General features: G+C 37.0%; 4 protein-coding genes across 4 annotated transcripts; 1 reads left to right on the plus strand and 3 right to left on the minus strand.

Annotated features, from left to right (window-relative positions):
- The first annotated feature begins 1,844 nt into the window (after window positions 1-1,844).
- LOC132165981 (putative pectate lyase 8) lies at window positions 1,845-6,483 on the plus strand. The gene is made up of 7 exons (XM_059576706.2): window positions 1,845-2,031; window positions 2,152-2,205; window positions 2,877-2,942; window positions 4,641-5,283; window positions 5,398-5,501; window positions 5,668-5,806; window positions 5,919-6,483. Exons 1-7 carry the CDS (start codon window positions 1,925-1,927, stop codon window positions 6,138-6,140), a joined length of 1,335 nt encoding a protein of 444 aa, XP_059432689.2. The 5' UTR covers window positions 1,845-1,924; the 3' UTR covers window positions 6,141-6,483.
- Window positions 6,484-7,452: 969 nt separating this feature from the next.
- Window positions 7,453-11,222, minus strand: TMKL1 (transmembrane kinase-like 1). The gene is made up of 2 exons (XM_059577161.2): window positions 9,694-11,222; window positions 7,453-8,253 (listed from the first exon to the last, which is right to left on the minus strand). The coding sequence occupies exons 1-2, from the start codon at window positions 11,117-11,119 to the stop codon at window positions 7,613-7,615; spliced, it is 2,067 nt and encodes a 688-aa protein (XP_059433144.2). The 5' UTR covers window positions 11,120-11,222; the 3' UTR covers window positions 7,453-7,612.
- Window positions 11,223-16,493: 5,271 nt separating this feature from the next.
- Window positions 16,494-18,670, minus strand: LOC132166373 (pentatricopeptide repeat-containing protein At5g48910). The gene has a single exon (XM_059577175.2). The coding sequence runs from the start codon at window positions 18,572-18,574 to the stop codon at window positions 16,661-16,663; it is 1,914 nt and encodes a 637-aa protein (XP_059433158.2). The 5' UTR covers window positions 18,575-18,670; the 3' UTR covers window positions 16,494-16,660.
- Window positions 18,671-20,057: 1,387 nt separating this feature from the next.
- Window positions 20,058-23,378, minus strand: LOC132166141 (uncharacterized). The gene is made up of 4 exons (XM_059576913.2): window positions 23,005-23,378; window positions 20,871-20,932; window positions 20,642-20,746; window positions 20,058-20,401 (listed from the first exon to the last, which is right to left on the minus strand). Exons 1-4 carry the CDS (start codon window positions 23,228-23,230, stop codon window positions 20,264-20,266), a joined length of 531 nt encoding a protein of 176 aa, XP_059432896.2. The 5' UTR covers window positions 23,231-23,378; the 3' UTR covers window positions 20,058-20,263.
- Window positions 23,379-24,393: the final 1,015 nt, after the last annotated feature.

Below are 24,393 nucleotides of genomic sequence, written 5' to 3' on the forward strand. Positions count from 1 at the left end.
CAAATTAACGTGGCGCTTATATGATTTGTTGCCACGTTAGATCGTTACGTAGCATTTTCCACGTAACATGTCACGTCAATTTGTAAAAAAAAATTATATTATTTCTACCATTTTCACTAGTAAAAGCTGTAAATAAATACCTCAATCATTACGACAAGGCTAGCCTTGCATGGCCGGCGAATATTGAAGATCTCTTGAGATCAATGATATATCAGATAAATTTTTGTTTTGAAATGCGTGTTGACAGCACGGCAATGGGTTTTATACAACGAAGCAGCATGCATGGATGATCGATATGTCAGACGTATCACGGTTTCATTATGGTGATCATCAAATTATTGGACAGCTTATATAAATGATGAATCAATTATATATGCACTTTTTCGTGGGTCAATGGGAACCCACCCACAAAAAAGAAAAATAAAATAAAAGTAATTATAAGTAGAATGAGACATGAATTTTGAAACCCTTAATGAAAGGAGGTAATGCAGCCATGCATTCTGGTGGTCAAGATCCAATGCCTACAACATGGCTACTAAAACCTGCCTGTTTTCTGGTCACAAAACGTGGTCTGCTGGGTTTACAATTGTGGTTGCTTTTTCGACACTTTAATACAACACCTATATGATATATCAAACTAACTGTTACCAGTGCCTCTAACCTTTTTGGGAATGTCTCACCTAACTTGTTTTCCAAGAGATGGATTGACTACAAGGGACTAAAAAAAATTTGAACATTTTCAATTGGTATTCCTACACCAGATTGGAATTTAAATTCGGGTAGAAAATGACAGAGAAGAGTGTGAGAGGCGAGGTATTTAGATAGATATTCAGACAGTTTGAAGATGATGCTCACCTAAATGGTGTTGCAAGTCCAACACCTCAAAAAATTCAAGCAGTAAATTCTAGATAATCAAAATTCTATTGAACCATTTACTACATGATTGGACCATATAAAGGGCTCGTTCTCTAAATGGGGTCTATGTGAAGCTAAAAGAATGAGCTGTTGTTGACTGTTATTCATTGGATACCAAGATGACGTGAAACTTATTTATTGGTATCTGTAACATTTCTCTTTATTAATTGTTTTAATTATACTTATCTCTTGGTAAATGATTTGGTACTCATAGTATTTCTCTTTTTATAAATACAAACATAATCATTTATTTATTTTAGATTTCTATGCTTTTTGTTTTTATTTTTTTATTATTACATAGAATTCAAATCTAAGTAATTCCATTGACATTTTTTTGTTCTTTCTAAATTTCAATTTGGGTCCTCAACGAGATCTAAAGTTTTTTAATTAATTGATGCCAAAAATACTAGCAAATCGGACACTCACCGGAAGAACCGGTGACATCAAATACGGACCTACAGACTACCGTACGTCTTAGAGACACAGACACCTGTCAATCTTGCCAGCACTACTTTTCTGCTGAGCAGGGTTCGTACAGTCACCGGGGATTTAGTTTAATTCTCACCGTCGTACGTCCCACGTGAAAACGTGGCAACCAGATACAGCGAGTATTATTTCGAGTGTCTTCAGCGAGTAGGTAACTTCTTTATCAAAAGAGGAATCTGACGTGGACGAGGTGGTCCCAGGAGAACAACGAGAGGCGCGGAAGTTAAGCCGAGGTGTCAGTGGGTCTGGCACGTGAGTGACCGACGTACGTGAGAGAGGGGGAAGGCCGGAAGGGAGTTAGTTAGTGGCAGTTAGAGGGGTGGTGAGGTGTGTTAACCATGGTTAGTTAAAGGCTTAACCCAGGTGGGGCCTAAACATTTTTCCGCTATAAAACGACTGCTTCGTCTAAACTCTTCCCTGACTCCCTCCGTTTCTTTTTCTTCCTGTATTTTTCAGAGCGAGAAAGAAAGAAACACAGCATTTGGTGTAGAGAGAGAGAGAGAGAGAGAGAGAGAGAGCAACAATGGCGGTGTCTCTGAGATGGCTTAGTGTAGGCTCATTGCTGGTAATAACGCTGCTTTTTATAAGCGTCAAGGCCTCCAAGGAGAAGGACCAGCTTACACATTCAAGGTTTGCTTCAAAAGCTACCATTTCTTTCTTTTTTTCTCCACCCGCTTTGTCGAAATTCTTCAATATGGTATGTCAAAACGCAGTGTTTTGATACGAACTTCATTTTTTTGGTGGTAACAGATTTGCAGAGGCAGAGGAGTTGAAGAGCTCCAAGAATGCGTCAATGGCGGACAGGTCAGTATAGTAGTAACTGAGAATTTCAGCTCCACTTTTAGTTTTACCACTAATCCTGACGGTTCCACGTGGCAAGCTGTTCAATGCTGGCCGTTGGATATATTCGGTCTAGCATTCGGATAATCTGAGCCGTGTAGATTGGATCTGATAAAATCTGCGTCGTTAATTCCGTTATGTTGGGTTTCGTTTTACTCTGCTTTTCGTTCTCAAACCACGTGAAAAAAGTTCTCTGCAAAATCACAGCTTTCTCTTTCTTTGACCCTGACCCTGGAGATTTTATTTTCGTACAAAAGCACCCATTGCACGTTCCCCTGTTCCCGCAGTCAATGGTAGAGAGTCGAGACTGATGCAACAAGAATATTTTGAGGTCACATAAGTTATTTCAAAAGATTTGTTACTCAATACGTGTTTAATGCAGATTTGCTGCACATGAGTGTTTCGGGCAATGTGTGCCTGCATTTTATTTTAATGAGAAAGGATATTTAGATTTTATCCAAATGTGGATCGAAATCGGGTACAATGAGTTGTCCGTATACATAAGAAAGGATTCGGGCTCTTATTCGGTAGGTGTCCGAATAGATAGTGCCGGCACCCTATCGGAATCCTGCTAATAATTATCATGTCGTTACCAATTTAAACTAATTAGCTGTGGTTTTGTGTTAAATTTTCAGGGCAGATGAGGCTTTGAATGAGCATGCTGTCCATGACCCAGAGGAGGTAGCTTCAATGGTTGATATGTAAGTTTCTCCATCACTCTCTGTGTCTCTCTTAAATGAGAGGTTTTAATTCCCCTTGTTATTTGATTGAGTCTCAGTGAAGATATATAGCTCACATGATCTTCACTGAACAAAGTAACAAAAAAAGAAAAGAAAAAAACCCACATGGCCCCAAATATAATATTCATTTACCACTATGAAATCACATGTTTAATGTAAGGGTGCCCTTTTTTCATCTCCTGGTCTCCTCTTTTTTTGTGGGTTGATGCACCAGTCAAATATGTCTGAGTAGGGTAAGAGAAAAGCTACTTGCTGGGTTACTTCTTTGTCGTCCATTTCCCACTATTTTTGTCTTTTTTGTCAAAGTAGTGGAGTAAATCGTCTTAATTTGTTGATTGGAGCCACTCAAAATGTTCCATCACTTCTTAATGGCGCCCATCAAGACTTTATGGTAGTCAATGAATCACTTAATTTGATGATGGATCTTGTGGAAGGAAAGTGGGGGAAAATGAACATTAAACATGAAATTATGTTCTATCGATAAATTGCCGCTTATCTTAAAAGCTTAAAATATTTTAACGTATACATCTTAGTAAAAGATTAATATTATAAAATATCGTCCTTTCAATAATAACTTATCACCAGTGGAAGTAGAACTTTTTAGGATTCTGGGGCATCAGCCTCCATGTTCTGGATCTGTAGCTGCAATCTCTTCAATCTCTTTTCTGTTCTTCTCTCTTTTAATCTTGATGCCAGCTTTACCCACATGCCCATGTCCTCAGATCCGCCCGTAACGCTCATTATCTACTTCTTGTCTTTTTCTCTTCCTCTTATCCAGCTATATATACATATAAATATATATATTTGTTAAGTACATTAGCTTTATGTAAACTAATGTTAATTTTCCAATATATCTTAATGGCCCCTTCAATTGTTTTTATAAAGCCATTATACGTGAAATTATTCTTCTAAACTCTGTTGACATGTAAGATCCTGTATGTTCATGGAGTTTTGGTACGTGTCAAATCTTCTAAATGCACCAGCAAACTGCATATCTTTTTTGTTCTTAATGTTTTCGCTTTTTGCTTGCTAAAAAACAACCACTACTGATTTACTCAATCAATTCATAGATTCATGTCTACCAAATTGCATGGTTTTTCAAGTCGAGGAATCCAATGCATTGAACTCTCATCCATCTCACATGATTACTTCGTCCTTCTTCCTGAGTGAAAAGCAGTAAAGAAACTCACCCCATATCTGCCTCCTCTACACCATAATAATTTCTCAACCAGCCCAAAATCCACCCAATTTTACACATAATTTGTGGGGTAGGCAGCTTAAATTTGCTCCCCCTCTCCAGCCTGTCAAGGGCCATATATATATATATATATATATATATAAGCTCACCAGTCACCACAAATCACAGATCTGGTAGCAGCAGAATTCTTTTGTTCATGATCCAGCAGAAGTATAAGACCTCCGTGACCTCATTAAATGACCCATTTTTGTTAAGAGTTCCCTCCACCGACACATATGTCCGTATGACCGTACCCACCCATTTGTAACATGTCATACATTAATGTCACATGCCCTGCTAATAAATGTGAGACAATATTCTAACAATAACATTGTCTTCCATTTATAAATTCTCTTTCACTTCACATTCATGAGAATAGGATATATTGTTATCTCACAATTTATTATTATTATTATTTTTAGGAGCATTCGCAATAGCACTGAAAGGAGGAAGTTGGGATATTTTTCATGTGGAACTGGGAACCCGATTGATGACTGTTGGCGATGCGACGGCCAGTGGTACCTCCACCGGAAGCGCCTAGCAGATTGCGCCATTGGGTTTGGACGCACGGCTGTTGGTGGTCGTGACGGAAGATACTACGTTGTTAACGACCCTAGCGACGATGATGCCGTTAATCCCAAACCCGGCACGCTCCGTCACGCGGTGATTCAGGATAGGCCACTGTGGATTGTGTTCAAGCGGGACATGGTGATCACACTGAAGCAAGAGCTTCTTATGAACAGCTTTAAGACCCTTGATGGCCGTGGTGCTAATGTCCACATTGCTTATGGGGCTTGTATCACGATCCAGTACGTCACAAATGTCATCATCCATGGTCTAAATATCCATGATTGCAAGCAAACTGGCAATGCCATGGTTCGGAGCTCGCCAAGTCATTTTGGGTGGAGAACGATGGCTGATGGGGATGGCATCTCCCTCTTTGGTGCAAGCCACGTTTGGCTTGACCACAATTCTCTCTCTAATTGTGCTGATGGCCTTATTGATGCTATAATGGGCTCGACTGCCATCACCATTTCTAACAACTACTTCACCCACCACAATGAGGTGATAATTCATACATCTCACCCCATTTCATTATTTTGATTTCAATGGCTTTTAGTCAACTAAAAAGTGGGAGACATTTAAATTTCTTTTTTCTTCTATTTAAATGAAAAACAGGTCATGCTATTAGGTCACAGTGACTCATACACTAGAGATAAGCAGATGCAAGTGACCATTGCCTACAACCATTTTGGTGAGGGCCTTATCCAGAGAATGCCAAGGTAACATCATTTCCTTCTCAATACCCTTTTGGATGCTTAATTTTTTATTTTATTTATATTTATTTATTTATTTTTATTCAATGTGGGGAAGGGGAAAAGGGAAGATGCTTAATTTTTAGTTGATATATATTATACGAGCCTTAATCTTACGAAAATAATATTGCAGGTGTCGACATGGGTATTTCCATGTGGTGAACAATGACTACACACACTGGGAAATGTATGCCATTGGAGGAAGTGCTGAACCAACCATTAACAGCCAGGGCAATAGATATCTTGCCCCCACCAACCCTTTTGCCAAGGAGGTACGTACCCAAAGAAAAAAGACCAATCTTTGTTACAATAATGATAATGGTGGTGAAGATCTGTTATGTTATTGACAATAATGATGATTTAATTAACTGATGTGGGGGGCAGGTGACAAAGAGGGTTGATACATCGGATGGTACATGGAAGGGATGGAATTGGAGATCAGAAGGAGACCTTCTGCTAAATGGAGCCTACTTCACTCCCTCAGGAGCTGGGGCTGCAGAAAGCTATGCCAGAGCCTCAAGTTTAGGGGCCAAGTCCTCTTCCATGGTTGGCGCCATTACTTCTGGTGCTGGTTTCCTTAACTGCCGCAGGGGCCTGCAGTGTTAACCCCCATTCCATCTACACAGTAGAGAGTGCCAAAAGAAAGAAAGAAAGAAAAAAAAAACGAAAGGAAAAAAGAGGAAAGGAAAATTACCCATTTTTCTTGCCTTGTTATTGTTATAGAACTATTGAGTGAGTTTATAGCTGTTTTACTCACATTGCTTCTTTGCATTTGTCCCAGTCAAATATTTGAAAGGTGTACATTTTTCACATGTATCATATTGTGGTCACTTGAGAAAGTGCTATGACAATGTCAGCCTGCTCAAGTGCCCAAGAACTTCCTTCGTTTTTCGATATCTAAATTTTTCTTCAAACCGGCCCATTTGCTTCTATATCGAATTCTTAGTCAATTTCTTTGCTCCTACTTGTATCAAATATGCATATTTTTTCTCCTATTGCTTTGTAATTATCCCAACTAGCCTATAACCCATGTTGTCAGGAAGGAGATTAAGCGTGACAGGTAGTAATTTGTGAGGACAACATGTAAATGAGTGACAGTTTAAACGGGCGAAAGGTAATTAACCCATAATTTAATTACTAGCTGAATGCAAAATTCTGGTTATGATGATGAGGATGCTACACTGCTAGCATGTGAGGTTAGGGACTTCATAAGCGAAGTGATGCGTTCCTCGCCTACAAAACTTCTCTTTTTTTTCAGAGTCAGGTGTTTTATCCCCATGTTGCAAGTGCGAGGCATGTGGGAACTGAGGCATGGGATCAGGCAAAAGCACCCATCACCCATCATTCGTCTCTAACTTAGAAACAAAAACCAAATAAAAAGGTCAACATATAAAATTTACACAAAATCTTAAAAAACTTCTTTCAGTTGGTCTGTTGATGTTTGGAGTATTCTTTCTAGCACTTTTTATAATTTGAAGCTGTGATTAGCTTGTTTGTATGTGTGCACCCTCTAAGTAGGAGTGTCAATTCGTGTTTGCGTGTTATGTTTAGGTCACATTAAAGTATGAATATTTATATAGGTTGACCATAATCAAATTCGTTTAATTTAATGAGTCAAACCGCTCAATTCTCATTTGCTAATTTTGTATTAAGTTTATATCAAGTTCGTAGATCGTGTCAAAAATTGTTAGAACTAACTATCACTTTAGGTTCGGGTCGTGTCGTGTCATGGGTATATATAAGTCAACTCTGACCCGATCCATTTAATTAAGCAAGCCAAAACTATCAACTCTAACCAACAAATTTCATCTTAAGTTCGCAAGTCATGTCAGATTGCTCTACAACTCTGGAGTCTGTACTCACATGATTTGGGAATATCTGATACTTCTTACATTCCAATACAGTGGTTTTAAGATGCATTGTCATAAATTACACAATTCAAATTCCTAGAAATATAAAAACTCCTTACCAAAAACATTAGCACCATACACTACAATTACATTTCTTAATGAGGATCAGATACACAATATAGCATAACTGGAACTGGTAATTAGATGAACACAAAGGAAAAAGAAAGCTCAAAATGGTGTACCAATTTCACTCCTTGTTTCTGTAGGGCTGTACAAAGCAGACCTGTTCCTTGGTCGATTCTCCTCCAATTGCTTCACCACCTCATCCATTGTGGGTCTAACTGAAGCCACTGGAGCACAGCAACCCATTGCAAGCTTCAATGCATGAACCAATCCCTCTTCCATGGGACTCCTTATCCCCTTCAAGACCTCCACATCAAAAACCTCCATTGTTGTCTCCTCCAAAACTGCCACTTTCACCATTGAAGGCAAATCAACAAATTCCCCATTTCTCCCATTTTTCCCAGGTTTCTTTCCTATCAAAATTTCCAACAGCAATATCCCAAATGCATAGACATCTGTCCTGGAGTTGCACTTCTTCATCTTTTGAAGCTCTGGTGCTTTGTAACCATCAGTCTTTGCAAGTGCCACAATTTCATCAGCCACGGCTGGGATCATCAGCTTGTCAAGCCCAAACTCAGTGAACCTGGCTAGGAAAAACTCATCTATGTGCACATTTTTGGATCTCACATTTCCATGAGTAATAGGTACCTCAAGACCAGTATGAAGATATGCTAGTCCTCTGGCTATACCCAAAGCAATCTTGTGTCTTCGAGCCCAGTTCAGCACTGGTTTTCCAACTCTAGTCTCTGCATCAACCAGAACAGAGAAAACCAGAGTATAATGAATTTGCATGAGCACTCATAATTTGCAAAAGAGACAGATATAGAGGCACTCATATAATTTCCAGATCATCTTAAATGGCTTTTATAGTAACTAGCTCATTTGCTCAATTTTTTCCCCATTATTCGTTTAAACAAAGTAACATAAATTTTTTTAATTTAAGTTGTTTTTGAGGACTAGAGCACACAACTCATTGCTCTATTGCAACCAAAGCTGTGGCTCAGTTAAGTCCTATAGGTACATCATGGGAAGGCATCTAACATCGTGACAGTCATCTCGCATGAATTTGACAGTGATTCTGGCATGAATAATGGGAAAGACTATTGTGGATCCAAAAGTATTACTTAACCCCACAGGTCTAATGAGATAAGCCTGAGAGCAGCTCATGTCCCATGAGTTCAAAATTTAAGAATATTACAAGGATGGAAGTTCTTTTTGATCATTCATTTAGGAGGTTTTCTTACTCTATAAGGCATGAGTTGAGGAAAATCTATTGATCCCTAGTTGAGACAAGGAAACCTGGTAGGAAGGTACTTGGAGTTGCTTAAAGTGAGTGGAGCCATTGTTTCAACTATTCTTGGTCTTACTGTAAGGAGTGTCTCAGCTGTTGATGGGGCTCTTCTAAGATTGGCTTACATTAACTTGGAAAGGAATCTAATGGAATATTTTTTTGTCAAGGGAGTCAAGGAGTTTTGGCAACCGAGGTTTTACTCTTTGGTTTTCATGTGATGTTAAGGGTATCCTTAAGGTCAGTTTCAGAAAATTCATATTGTTATGATTTCCAACATCACCGAAGCTTGTCAAACTATCCTTTATGTATCCACATTGCCAAGGACTCTAAAACATTTAACTTATCGCCTTCTCCTGGTACCTTTTTTATTAGGGAAAACTTCACTACGGACTCCCAAACTTCCACCCGTTTTGAAATATCCCCATGAACTTCAAAATCTCTCAATTTAGTCCCATATACTTTCAATTGCTTTCAATTTGGACCCTCCGTCAGATTTTAAACGTCACATGACGTTTATACCGCTGACTTTTGTATAAAATTCAAACTTTTAAAACATTTTTTTATTTAAAAAAAAAAAAACCAAAAATCAGGGATATTGAAGTTCAGGGGGGTATTTCAAAACAGGTGGAAGTTTGGGCGTCCTTAGTGAAGTTTTCCCTTTTTATTATCAATCACTGGTTTGAACTTACAACCTAATTTTGGGTAAGATTTGAATAACATAGGAATTATAGTGTTCTCAATCATATGAGGTTCAACTATTTACTGATTTAATATTGTGATGCTAATTTTACTTCCTTATAATGATGAAGATTGAAGAGCTCCTACAATTCCATCTCCATATGAAATGCCAGATAAAATAAATGCATCGGGAAGAAGCACATAAAAATGAACATACCGTGTAAAAGATCATAGAGGGTTCTGTGAGGGAGATAATCATAAATGAGAAGCTTTTCCCCTCTCTTCCCCTGATAGAAAGCTCTCAATGGAATCAAATTCTCATGGCGAATCTTTCCCAATTGCTTTATCACTGGTAAACATGAACTCCCATCCTTGCAACTACCTTCCCTTAACAACCTCAAAGCAATGGCCCCTCCATCAGCAAGCTTCGCCTTATAAACAGTCCCATAGTTCGTCTTCTCCATAACTTGTCCGGTCGCATTCAACACGTCCTCTAACGTCAAATGCTCGCCGCCTTGAAACAAAATAAGCTTCCCTTCACCACCTCCACCACCACCCCCAACACCCACACCAACACCAACACCAACGTTTTCATCATCTTCCCCTTCCTCAAACTCATCTTCACTCTCCCCCCTATTCTTCTTCTTCTTATTTTGCACATACCCAATTAACACAGAAGCCAAAATCACTGCTCCAGCCATTAAACCAATCACAATGCCGGCAATTGCACCCGGGCTCAATCCAGAACTTCCACTACAACTTTTCAAAGGTAACCCACAAAGCCCTGGATTGTTTCCCTCGAAAGCCTCCACACCATACTTTGATTCTCCAAAAACAGGCAAAACCCCACTGAAGTTATTGTGTGAAAGATTCAATTTATCAAGGGTCAGTCCAGTTAAACTCTGCGGAATTGAACCCGAAAACACATTACCCCCAAGATCAAGCTCTTTAAGCCCATGTAACTGGGTAATGAATTCCGGAAAATTCCCAGAAAGCTTGTTGTTGCCCAAATCTAAAACCTGTAAATTCTTGCAAGTAGAGTTAGGCAGTGCAGGTTCTGGGACTGACCCAGATAGTGAATTACCATGAAGCCTAAGAGAAACAAGTCTATCACACAAGTTCCAGATAGATGGTGCTAAAGCACCACTCAACAAGTTGTTACCCAAATCAATGTCAGAGAGTGAAGAGCTATAGCCTAGCTCAAGAGGGATAGTTCCGCTCAGTGAATTGACGTCAAGGTAGAGACTTTGTAGCATAGAAAACTCACCCAGCTCTCTGGGGAGTGAACCAGTGAGATTGGCAGAGGGAAGCTGAAGAGAGAGAAGGTGCAGAGAAGGGTCTTTGTAGAGAGAGAGGTTGTTCCATTGTGGGGAAGAGACGTCACTGCAGAGCAAAGGGGAGCCATTGGAGAAGACCCATTTGAGCCCCCTCCATTGGCACAAAGGCAAAGAAGAATTCCATGAAGATAGCAAAAGGTTGTCAGTGTTACCTTGCAGTGAAGCTCTGATCTTTCCCCAGAGAAGCTCAACATCTGAAGAAGCAGAAGACAAAGAAGCAGACTCACCGAGTGTGGTGCCTTCAGTGAAGAAGAAGAGGAGCAAGAAGAAGAAAATGTAGAGAGAGAAAAGTTTCAGAAGCGCCATGAAAGAAGCAGAGAGAAAGAGAGAAAGGAAGATGGTGGTGGTGGTGGGCAGCTCTAAGAGACTATAGGTTCTCTTTTCTGGGAAAGCTGACAGAGTGTTGACTGTGAGTAATCTCCTAGTCTAATAATTTAACGGCTATGATTTGGGTATACATTTCATACAATATCACACTACGATGAAAGTTTAAATATCCTCCTCCTTGATTCTGCACCGTTGGATGATCCTAAAATTAGTACCACGATGACTTTAAGGATAGTTAACGGTGCAGCATTAGGGAAGAGGTACACCTTTGAAAATCACAAAAAGTTTGTAAATAAATAAACAAAATATTGGGGTTGCATTTTATATTATTTTCCTCTGCACGCTCACCTTTGGAATTGCAGATTTTTCTTTGATTCTTTTGTTCAGTTTGCACTCTTTGAGAAAGAAACGCTTGCCTAGTTGCCTTAGCAGTTTGCAGGACGCCACAAGGACCTGTCCTTTCAAGGCAAATGCTTATGGATTAAACACTACCCTTTTTAACTCTTTTACTATTTGATTTTTTTTTAACCTGTACGTATAATACAAAAAATAAAAGAAGATAACTATTGAAAAAAAAAAAAAAAAAAAAGTTGTTAATTTGTGTTTGTAGTCCACTTTGTTTTTTTGTGTTGAAACGTAAGTATAAAATTATATAGTTCAATCAGACTTTTAAACTGTAATATTTTAATTTTACATTGGGTTCACACGTTATGTAAAAAATTGTTTATAGTTATGTTATGTGTATGGTTCGAGTTATGTCGGTGTATGAATATAAAATTATATGAGTTAATACTAATTTAATTAAGCAAGTCAGACTCATCAACCTTAACCATCAACCTTAACTTACTAATTTCGTTACGGGTTCATAAGTCGTGTAAAATATTGTCAGTCTTACAAAAAAAAATTATAAGACTCACTTGTTTTGACTCTTTTGAGCAAGTGGATGTTGCATTTTAGATTGTCCCAAATAGGTAGACTCCATAGCTCTTTTCTTAGATTTCTCAAATTTATGTGTTGTTCGAACAACCTAATAACAAGGATCTTGATCTAGGCTCTTTAACAAGTCACAAGTTTCGTAAGTATCACATTTTTCTTATATGTTCCCACAAGGAGAGGAAAATGTGAAAGAATAATTTGAACTAGTGACTTTCGCTTTATGAAGCGTAATTTCTAGCTAATTTAGCTATTCCTTAGAAACCCAAGTATCACATCTTAGGCTGTTTAAAACGAGTAATTCTATTATCCATCATTTTACTAATTCCCGTTTTTTCAAAATCCTATATGACATGATTGTCCTAATCAAAAAAACCCAATTTTCATGCATCAATGCTATGAAAAATCATATCTCATAAGCTTTGAGACAATGAAAATGACGCGTAACATTACTCGTACAAAATAGATAGATTGATAGCTATTTCTTTTCAACTTATCTTCCGTCGGTTTAAATTTCTATGTTATTTGGACAGTTTGAAGAGAATCCTTATCCAATATCTTTGACAAGAAGTCACAGGCTCATTTGACATTTGGTGCTCCAGCGTTTAGTACCGTACACGTGTCGATGATCTTTGACTGATGACCTGTGATCTGACAATTCTGGTAACAGTGGGTGATTGTGCGGTTGTCATGTTGCGATTATTATATATTATCTGTGGGGTTGTAGTGGGGCCCCTGTGTTTTTGTGGGTCAGAGTAGAAAAGCAAAGCTAAAAATAAAGAAGAAAAGGAGAGGTGAATCTATGGAAGAAGAGAAGAGGGCCATTGAGTGTACCTCTTTAAAGCTGTTCAGTGAGATCCACCTATCTCCTCCCTGGGTCTCACTTACCAAATATCATAGTCACTGAATTATTTCACCTTTATTGCTTTTCTTTTTATGATGTCATTTTATTTTATTTTATTATTATTTTTATTTTTTGGCATCGGTTTTGATTTGGGTTGAAGTATAAGTATAAAAAATATAAGTTAATTTCAACTCGATCAATTTAAATAAACGAGTCATTTAAAAGTTAGGGTATGTGTTTGTGTTTATTAATGTGTCTTTGGTTTAAAAAATGTACTATGATGTGACATAAATGTGAAACATGTTTTTGTGTTTTTGATTGTTTTCTTATTAATGTTTCTGCTTTGAGAAATAGAAAACAAAGATTTTAACAAACATCACCTCAATAACATGTCACCGTGCGATTAGATGTAACGAAATAAAATTTTGACCTTTAAACAAATCTTCTCCATTTGAAGGACCCAAAACTCAAGTGGCAAAATTTGAAATCCGGGTCATTTTCAGTTCATTTGAATGAGAGAGAAGTCGGTTGGTATAAATAGAACGGCAAAAATGCCTAAAAAGAACATGAAAAGACAATTTTACCCTTATTTTAAAACCAATTGAATCTCCTCCGGTTCATCCCTGTCCCATGAAATTTGTTTGTATCGTCATTAATTAGATATCAACTTAAGAGACTTGGGAGGGGAAAAAAAACATTTAATGAGAGGAATGTCCATAGTACAAGAGAACCCCACATAAAAAGAATGAGCTTTATGAGGGCACCCCCATGAAAGTAAAGGTTGGAGAAAGGTGTTTGATAATTTCATGAAATGATATCCAATTATCCAAAAGGATATAAACATGTTTCTTAGCACTTCACTGTTCAAACTCACGCCATGTAGAAGGAATCATTCATTTCCTTAAACCGCCTAAATTTTTCATCACTCGTCGTTTTATCATCATCTTTCACCTTTCTGCATTTCTCTTCCCTGCTTTCAACATTTAAATTTCTCTACTTTTTCTAATCATATTTCTTCCTGTTAAATCGCCGTTAAGGCTCGTCACGTCACCTGAGATATATAATTGAAACGAGGTGAATTATAAAATTTAAATTTAAATTTTTGATGTCTATTTAATCATATCTCAGCTTGTTAAATCACAATTAAGGCTCGTCATGTCACGTCCAGTCAAATATATAATTAAAATAAAATAAATAATAAAATTAAAGTTTAAACTCATGACTTCTATCTCTAATATTATATTAAATTATCACTTGTAATACTTATCAAAAAAAAAAAAAATTATCACTTGTAATAAAAATTTAAATTAATATAAATAAATAAATTTAATCATTTAATTAATATTATAACACATTAGATTGCTTAATATATATATATAGATAGAAATTTCCTTTAAACTAGGATGAAGGAAATATCCTTAAACCTATATAAAATAGTGTCAAGTGTCTATAAACAATTAAAATGCATATTAAATTCTTAACCTCATTAATAGCAGTTTACTAATTTAGACTAAATTTAATGTATCTTTTAAATGTTTATAGACATTTAGCACTATTTTACATGGATTTGAGGATATTTCTTTTATACCGGTTTGGAGAAAATTTATGTCCGATATATGTAGTCTGAGCAAATAGACACAGAGACAACAAGAGCAAAAACTACAAACAAAAAGAAAAGACAAAAACGAAGAAAAAGGGAAGGGAAAGATTATGCAGGATTAGGTTGATATCTCATATAGATATAACAATAATTAAAGGATCAAAAAATGAGAATGCTTTCACTTTAATTAATAAAAACGACCCATTTAGCAATATTGTGTGCACGCTGCAATAAACTTTGCAGAAGAATATACAAGATATTAAATATTTTGAGAATATTATACAACAATTAGATATAAGTGTATTTTTTACCCTAACCACATATCCCCCAGGACGACCCCTTTCCCACAAAAGAAAAGGGAAAAAAAGGGTACTCTGCTTCTACTGAGTAAAAACCTCTTCCATTACTTTTGAGATAAACCAAGGCCTTGCCCATAGAAGATCCCTAAAGGCTCTTTCAAATTTCTTTCGATCTAGATGTTGCAAATGGTCGCTGCAAAGCCACTTTCTGAACAGGGCAGATCATGTCATTGTCTGTAGCATGCTCTAGCATCCACTCAACATCCTGTTTTCAGTGCCCTTTGCATTGCTGCAGCATGCTTTCCAGCAGTTTTGCAAGGACAGAGCAAAAGAGAGATGCTGTTGACTGCTGCTGAGTCTCTCATCTGTGCATAGAGAGAGCCAGGACACTCTGATTTACGCCACTATTCCTTTCACCACAGCATATCTTTATTTTGCATTGAACTTTTAAATTTTGTTCAGCATGGTGGAAACATACTGATTGCTTTTTCTTGGTTTTGCACCAACAAAATTATTTTCAAATGATGCAATATAAACTATTATTAAACTCTTACTCCTGAAACGTGGACCAGCTTTTGGCTGGCTCTTAATCATTTATAAGATCACTCTCAACTTGCAATTTCTTCCATTAAGTATACAGACTTCGTAATTTAACTTTCAAATGTTTCAGTAGTACAGAAGTCACTTCATGCCTTGTGTATACGTCATATTTTACCAATCTTTGGATCCTATATTTTGGAAGGGATTATTTGGAGATTTCGTGCAATAGAGTTGTTCGATAATAGGACAGTCTATGTGAGAGCTTATCCAAGCCCCACCTGTTCGGTTAGGTGTTTGGATAGCTTGAACAAGTAGGGCTTGAACTGTCTGAACAAATGGGGCTCGAACTATCTGAACAAGTGGGGCTCAAGCAGGCTCTCACATAAAATGTCCTATTGCAATGCAGTAGGGCAGCCTGATACCACCTTATAATTGCTCAACTAACAAAACTCTTCACACACAGGTCCTTGCTAAAAAATATGTTGGCAATTCCATATTTTTTCATTGATCAGATTATCTTATCAAAATGTGAGTACCATAATTTGCTCCACTGACCAAAAATTCCAGCAACTAAGACTCATCATCCTTTTTATTGATAAGATTTCCAGCAACTCTCCATTGACAAATTTTTTTTAGTAATTCAACATTCTTTCCAAAATTTTCAATAGGGTCAATTAAATCCATTTTAGGCCCATTTGGCCTGATGGACCAAAATCTGTTTATTAAGCCTATCGATAATTCCTCCTAGCTCGATAATTATGAGCTGGGGTATTACATCTTCCTCCCTTACAGAAATTCCTTCCTCAAAATTTCTCTAATGAAAATGTTGCAACTCTATTTACTTAAGAAAACTCTCCTTAGTATGTATGTCAAAAATATCAGTGCATATGTAAGTAATATCTCTTTAATAGGGTTTTGAGATGGATTCTGGCTTGTAACTTTAGCATTAGCTTTCACTAATTTATGTCTAACCTTGAACCAACAAGTAAGAACTATTTCATTTCTCAACAAAAATAGTGCCAATTCAAGGCAACGATTTCAAAAGAGATAAGGGGAGAAAATCTTTGAGATGATATCATCACCAATTACTTGCTGCCTCCTCATATAAAGAGCTTCCAATTACAAAGCAATGCCAAATCATTTGTAACTATTATACATCCACCGAATGAATACAAACAAGGCTCAGTCGTGAAGAAACAGGATATTGAATGTGAGTGTATGACTCTTGTCTGTTCTAAAATATTTTGATTCAATCATATCTACAGTTGAACCAGAGACAGCCTTATGTACCCATGATTGAGAAATTACCAATAATCCTTACATGAACAAGACCCATGCTCAAAATGGTGAAAACGTTTCCGATCACGCACAATAATCTTTCGTTTATAAATTTTTGAGATTAGTTTCATTGAAGAGTGACAATCCTCGCAGATGCGTAGGTTCTTAACAATCCGAAGGGGCGTTTGAGGGCTTGTACTGATTAAGCCAAAGGCAACTGCAATCTTCTCACTGTGATGGTGTAAGGCACTTTCTTTTTCTTCTTCATCCATTTTGAGCAAGACTTGTGCAGTGTCTGGCCTATAGCCTATCAACCTCAATTGCTTGGAAATTTCTTCCAACATTGAATGTATTTCTTTGGCTCTAGGATGGGACTCATCTTCCACCAAAAACTCATGAATTATTCCATCAAGCTCAATCCAACTGCATCCAGGGTCTTTCCTTATGTCCATCTCTCTCATCATCAACCTCACCTCTGCAACTGCCTCCCAATTTTCTGAAGAGGCATACATATTTGAGAGAGCCACATAAGATCCGCTATCATGAGGAGCCATATCCATCAAAATCTCTGCCACTCGTTTGCCCATCTCTATGTTTCCATGCATCTTACAAGCACCAACCAAGGCCTTCCAGATCACATCATCCGGCTTAATTGGCATGTTCAATACAAGCTTTTCAGCTTCTTCCAAATGTCCGGCGCGACCTAATAGATCGACCATACACCCATAATGTTCAATTCTAGCTTCTAAGCCCACTACCTTAACCATGTGGTTGAAAAAGGATTGCCCCTCATCCACCAAGCCTACATGGCTACATGCACTCAAAACACCTATATAAGTAACATCACTAGGTGTCACTCCAGCTCTTTCCATCCTTGAAAAATAATCAATTGCATCATTTGCTTGACCATGCATTGCAAGCCCACTGATTATTGCGCTCCAAGTGATTGTGTTCTTTTTTGGCAACCTCTCAAAAACTTGAAGTGCCTTCTCAATGCTCCCACACTTAGAATACATATCAACCAAAGCAGAACCAAGCACATCATCAATCTCGATCCCATTCTTCTCCGCAAACAAATGTACCCATTTCCCCAATTCAAGCGCTCCGAGTCTTGAAATTGCCGGCAGAACACTAATCATTGTCACATAATTCGGGCATACATCTCCCATCTGCATCTCACGAAACATCTCTATTGCCTCCTTAAATAACCCATTTTGTGCGTACCCAGATATCATCACATTCCATGAAACCACACTTCTTTGAGGCATTCTATCGAACCACTCCCTAGCAGCTGAAAACTTCCCAAGTCTCACGTAGCCATCGACCATCACATTCCACAAAACCACATTACCCTCTTCCCTCCTCTTATTCCTCACAACTTCACACCCATTATCAAATTCAATCACGTTCCTAAGAAACAACACATGGGCATCCTCCAAAACCCCACACATCACATACATCCTAACAAGATTGCTAACTACAAACTCATCACTATCCAATCCATACTTCACAACAAGCCCATGTACTTGTTTCCCTTCTTCAAGCCTCACCGTCCGAGCACACGCTTTCAATACAGAAGGAAAGGTAAACTGATTGGGTTCTACAAAACCATCACAGGACATTCGACAGAACAACAACAAGGCCTCCAATGGCTCATCATCATCATGATCGCTCTCAGCAAGAGCCCTGATTATAGTGTTCCAAGAAAAGCAATTGGGTTGGGGCATTTGGTCGAACACCTTGCTTGCGTATTCAACATCGCGTTGATTCGAGAGCGCACAGAACCTGAGGACTTCTGCTGCGGCCAGAGGGTCGTGCATTTGGGCGGTTTTAATCATGTGGGCATGGACTTGCTTCAGGTCTTTGATGGTTTTGCAGAGTTTGATTTGTGGGAAGAGTGACGATGGGTGAATGGCGGGCTTGTAGATTGTGGAATTCATGGGTGACACTGCGAAGACGATGAGTAAACTCTGTGGATGAGATTTTCTTGTACGAAGATGCTGAGATAACGGTGATAACTGTATGAGAAATTAGCCCACCAATCAAAGCATGCCATGTCATCAGGTGGCTCTTCATTATTTATTTTTGGAGGGAAGGATTTGTCTATTAATTTATTACTTATTTTAATGAACAAAGGACTTAAAAAATGATACGACGGTTTTTTATTTTTATTTTTATTTTTTCTAGATACGTAAGAATTTTTAATAAAAGCTCAGCGGAAAAAAAAAAATATTTTATATCTTATAAATTATCATATTTACGTGCACATGAGAGTTTTGCTTAAAAAACCAAGAGTATAGGAAAAGAAGGGAAAGCGATGGTAATACATCTTTTATTATAAGTTTATTATAAATTGATGAGGCAGTTAATTACTAAATAAGTAAATTTATCTGACAAATTTTGTTGTTTAATTTTTGTATTGGCACACGAGTTTCTTGGACTTCTTTCTATTAGTGAGATGATATCAACTTTCTCATATTATAGAGTTTGTTAAGAGTAGCACAAGTTGGGCACGAGAGCTTTCTTGGGCTTTGCTTGATTAACATTATAGCTTCTAGTAATGTTAGAAGTAGGAACTTTTATTTTCCTAAATGTGATGTGGCTTGTAAAATTACTATTGCATCGAAATTTAATAATAATCATCTCAAATTTAGTTGTAATTTTAAAAGTCACATAACATTCTAACATTACTTCGTATAGACCTAGATTTATAACCTAAAGAAGAAGACGTTTCTAAAGTTCTCTTAAAATAGGGAGATGTTTCTAAAGTCTCCTAGACAATTGTGCAGCCTGGCTCACTGGATAGTGAAGCTGGTATTTATGCACTTTCCTATGACCAATCTGGTTCAAGGCTTATTACTTGTGAAGCTGACAAGACAATTAAAATGTGGAAGCAAGATGAGAATGCCACACCACAAACTCATCCCCTTCATTGATTACCATTATAATTGTGTTCTCTTTACCATAGTTTTCTTACTGTAGACATATCAAGTTGAATAAGTAGATGATGTAGCCCTATTGGGCCTTTTCCAAATAGTATATGTAAAGTGATTTTAATGCTTAAAGCCAAACTATAATTTTGTCAAACACTTATTAACCATGTTTTGAGATCATTTTTTTTTTTTTTTTTTATCAAACTTGTCCGTTGTAAGCATCCAGTGCACATTATTAAGTTCCCTATACAGCCTCTCCAACGCGAAATAAGCAAAAAATGCAATGTATTTGTGTAGAACTCCATCCAAACCAGACCTAGAACTTAGAAAGAGAAATGCTATATTTCCCAAATTTTTTTCTCAAAAAGTTGATTCTCAAATAATGTACTACCATCCCATGAGTTGATGACATATTTTGAAAAGTGTAGCACTTCTTACTTAAAAACACCGAAAGTTCTATAAAGCCTAAAGAAGCAACTACATAAAACTACAGATATGATTTAAGTAATTTAAAGGGGCATCTCGTGTTCATAAAGATACTTGTATAACCAATAGGGCAAAGGATAAAAAAAAAAAAAAAAACAAATAATTTGCATTCCTTTTTTCTTCTTCTCAGTGCACACCCTCAACTTTACATGATAAAACTGTAGCCTTTTTAAATTCACCATTGAGAACCAGCATACACTCTTTCTGTTGTTACTTGTACTTTTCCATTATTCTTTTTGCTTCTTCCAGAGAATCCTCTGTAGAGGTGGTGCCTCCACCCCCTTTTGGCCCTTCATCTTTATCTTTATTCAAGGCTATGAATGCAAAATATACCAGTCCCATCGTAGCCTGCAATCATACAATGCTTTATTATTATTATTATTATTATTTTTTCATTAACTTTAGAAACATTGACTATTACATAATGTCATTACTTTCAACTTTGAAGAATCACAACCCCCCCACCTCTTTTCCTTTTTACCTTCTCTTTTCCATCACTGCTGAATATAGTTATTTGAGTATGAGATAGCTTTTAAAAATTGTAATAGTAAAAGTGAACTATAGAGTACAAAGAAATAGGCAGGGTACCAGCGCAAAGAAAACTGTAGACAGGAAAGACTTGAGCACAAAGAGCGAAACACTCAGTGCAACTACTGTGACAGAAATCCTTGCCATTGGCCTTGGTACAGAATCCTAAAAATGTAGAAAAAGTATCTTAATTTAGTGCTGCCACTGAGAAAAATACAAGATGGTTTAGATCATAAAACTGCCAATAAATTTGATAGGTAGACTTGGAAAAGAAACTAAATAAACTTACAGGCACCAGGTTGGTTCCTGCCTCAATTCCATCCCTGCCAACCTTCCACACTGTTTGAAGTGCTATTTGACAGATATCAAAATGGAAGTTAGCATAATCAAATCATATACTCAACAGTAGATTTGTGTTTATTTCAAAGAGCAGAACAACAGCAAAAGGAACTCATGCAATGCAGGAAGCTAGCTTAATTGTTGACCCTGATTTAGAGTTATCTACTAGGAATTCATTGTTGGCACTGACGCTTTTTAGTACAAACAAATGCATCACATTTGATTGTTTCATCGAAACCTACACCAAACAAACCCAGCCCAAGGATATAGGATAGGATGAAAGCATGTTTTGTCAAGGTATACGATTAATTTAAAACTGGCTCTTACCCAGATGTCAACCCTCCAAGAAGTTATGCCAAATTCCTATGATTCGTGGAAGGAGAAGGGATCATGGAACTTGGCTGACAATATGAGAGCAATATTATCTAGAATAGAGATTTTGAGTCCTTTTAATGACTTTTAATTATGGTGATACTTATGACAGGACTAAACCTAATTAAGGGATATGATTAAAAGTCAATTGGATTTATGGTTTATCTCTTTTATAAGTAGAGGTTATGACAGCTTTGTCAGGATGTCTGATCTTTTATTATAACTGAAAATTTCCTTTGGCTTTTAAGTTCTCATAAGAACTCTAGCACTCGCCTGATTAATCACCCAAGAAGAGGTTTTTTCCTCTGTTCTCCTCTAAGAAACTTTGGATTCGAAATATATCGAAGTATGCCATTGTTTTACCATGCTCCCAACTAGGGTAAGGAAATCTACACAATTGGTTATAAAGCTAAAACAATCATGACCCTCCAGGATTCCCTAGATTCTGGAAAGTGAAGAAGCAAAGAGGGCAGGAGTCATAATCATAAAATCATTTTAAGAGAACTTATCGTGCTTGAAAAAATGGGAAGCAAATTCTTCTCACAGCGTTCGGGTGGAACAAAAATTGAAGAGATAATCTTCTTTACCATGCAGATATAACTACATACTATCCCCAACAACAAAATGTGAACAACCAAAAAATTTCCATAGCAAATCTGCTTGCAGTAGACATAAGAAACCTCATAATTGGGACATCTATTACTTGGCATGTGAATCAACAGCCAGAGCTTTATATACAGGGGAGGAGAGTCTCCTTATCTAATGTAGACGTACTGTTAACACTAGGTAGCATTTAAACACTACATACAAAGGTCTCTGGGGCGCTAGCTTACGTTATTCATATGTATATGTGCACAAGCTTACAAGAAAGGACCTAAAACTTCCAGACTTACGAGCTTAGTTGAGATAACAAGGGCGTTAATAAAAAGGAAAACTAGAAGGATTAATGATTATTAGTCATTTAGCCAGTTTCTATCATTGAGACAGTGCTTTAAGAGAGGGCTTGGATACAGCTATTGGCAAGAAAGTTTAAGTATTTGCAGATAGAAGTGACAAGACAGTTTTGTTCAGCTTATCAGGCAAGTATACCGTTCCTGCTTATATATATAAGTAGACTGTTCCTTGGAGAATAGATGGTTTTATTCAAAATTGTGAGAATAAAATGAAGCCCAGTAACTATGCAGGGCCAAATTTCTCATATTTTTATGAAGGTAATCAAGTTGCTGATGATTTGGCCAATTTAGGACAGCCCTTATAGAATCTACTCTAGGGGTTTCCAAGAAAAAAAGGAACTTAATGCAAAGCCATTCGTCTGTATATAAGGGACCAGGCTACCAATATGGTCTTCTTTCATTTCAGCTTTGCCTCTTTAATAAGTAGAGTTTGATCTAATAAATCTAATACATCTTATTTCAATGACTTCACCTTCATTTTACTGACCAAAAACCTTCAAACATTCATGGGATTTTCTAAATCCACAAGTTCTAGGTTTCTTCACATTATTGAATATAGGAAACCCTTTTCAAACAATCGATTTTTCTATTTTTCGTTTCTTTGTCAATACCAAATGAAACCAATTCACAATAACCAAAATTCCTCAAAACCAGACAAAATCAGAGTGCTCAGTAACGTCATACACAAGCATGATACGAAATTAAAGCAATTTCAAAACTCAAACAAACCAAAAAAAAAAAATACCCAGTAATGCTTACCTTTCAAAATGTTGGTCTGTGCAGCAAAGACAATGGCTGCTGACCCAGACTTTTGGCTTGGGTTCCGAACATGGATGCTTGAGAGCAAAGATTGTTTCTTTAGCTTCAAAAATGAATTGGAGGAAAGAAACTGGGAGTGGGTCAGAGCCCGGGTTTGGTTTTTGTAACATTTTGGGGAGTGCAGTGAAATGGAGCAAAGCTCATGGAGAATAACAGAAGAAGCCATATTTGAACAACTGAATGAGAATATATATATAATAACACCCTTTTTTTTTTTTTTTTGGTGGGTGTATCAAACAGCTACAGAAATTGATTTGTATAGATATTTGAGCGTAAACTTTGTGAGGTTTGGAAAGAACGAAAGACTGTCAATTCAAGACCCTGTTTGGTTGCTCTGATTTCTGAACCTCACAAGCTTAGTGGGGAAGGCCCCACAAGGGGCTGATGTTACTCGGCCCAAACTTTGCTTCGGGCCATGATTTTTGGGCCTAAAGTTCCAAAAGATTGGATTGACTAATGACTAAGAGTTTACAACTTTGCTAAAGCCTTGTATATGTTTCCGATTTTTGTTGTTGTGATGAATTATTTAGGGGGTGGCAATTTATGTCCATGTGTTAGGTTTGGATTCTTCCGATACATGGATATAATTAAATAGATTAGATCTCTTAATCATAACCCGCTAATTTTATATTGGATTCATGTCAGATTTATAAATTGTGTTAAAAATTGTCAACCATAAATATTCCATGTTGGGTTTGGGTTCTGTCGAGGCTTGAGTATAAGATTATATATGTTAACCCTAACCTGATTTATTTAATTAAATGTGTTAGACCTTTCAATCATAATCCACTAATTTCATGTTGGGTTCATGTCAAAAATTGACAGGCATATCAGGATCTCTTATAATAGATTGTTTGAAGAAGTTATAGAACCCATCTACCTCAGACAAATAAACCCACACTCACGATTGCTTAGTACAAATAAGCCCTACAAGGCTACAACCCCACCTTCCTGTAGCAATTCAAACAACCAACTGCAGAGAATATTGATTCGAGTATTAGAGAGACAACATGATGTTTATCCGAGTATATATTTATATATTGGGTTAATTAGTTTATAGTTATGCCTTTTATATTAAAGTCAAAATATATGGTCTCTAAATTGGTATTTGACACAAAGCATTACATTAAGACTACTCTAGAAACCATTTCTAAAGAACAGAAGATGCAATGCATTGGATCAAACTCAGAGAGTAAACAGAATAGTATGAACAGTACAATGTTGTTTGATAGAAAGATCAATATTTTTATATATATGGTTAATCCGATCATGAAAAGGGTGTTTCTCTCGAGTCTTAACCAGTGTTTTTTACATCTTCGCATTAATTTT

This window comes from Corylus avellana, chromosome 11, assembly GCF_965113065.1.
Source record: "Corylus avellana chromosome 11, dhCorAvel1.hap1.2, whole genome shotgun sequence".
In the NCBI taxonomy this organism is placed as follows: Eukaryota; Viridiplantae; Streptophyta; class Magnoliopsida; order Fagales; family Betulaceae; genus Corylus; species Corylus avellana.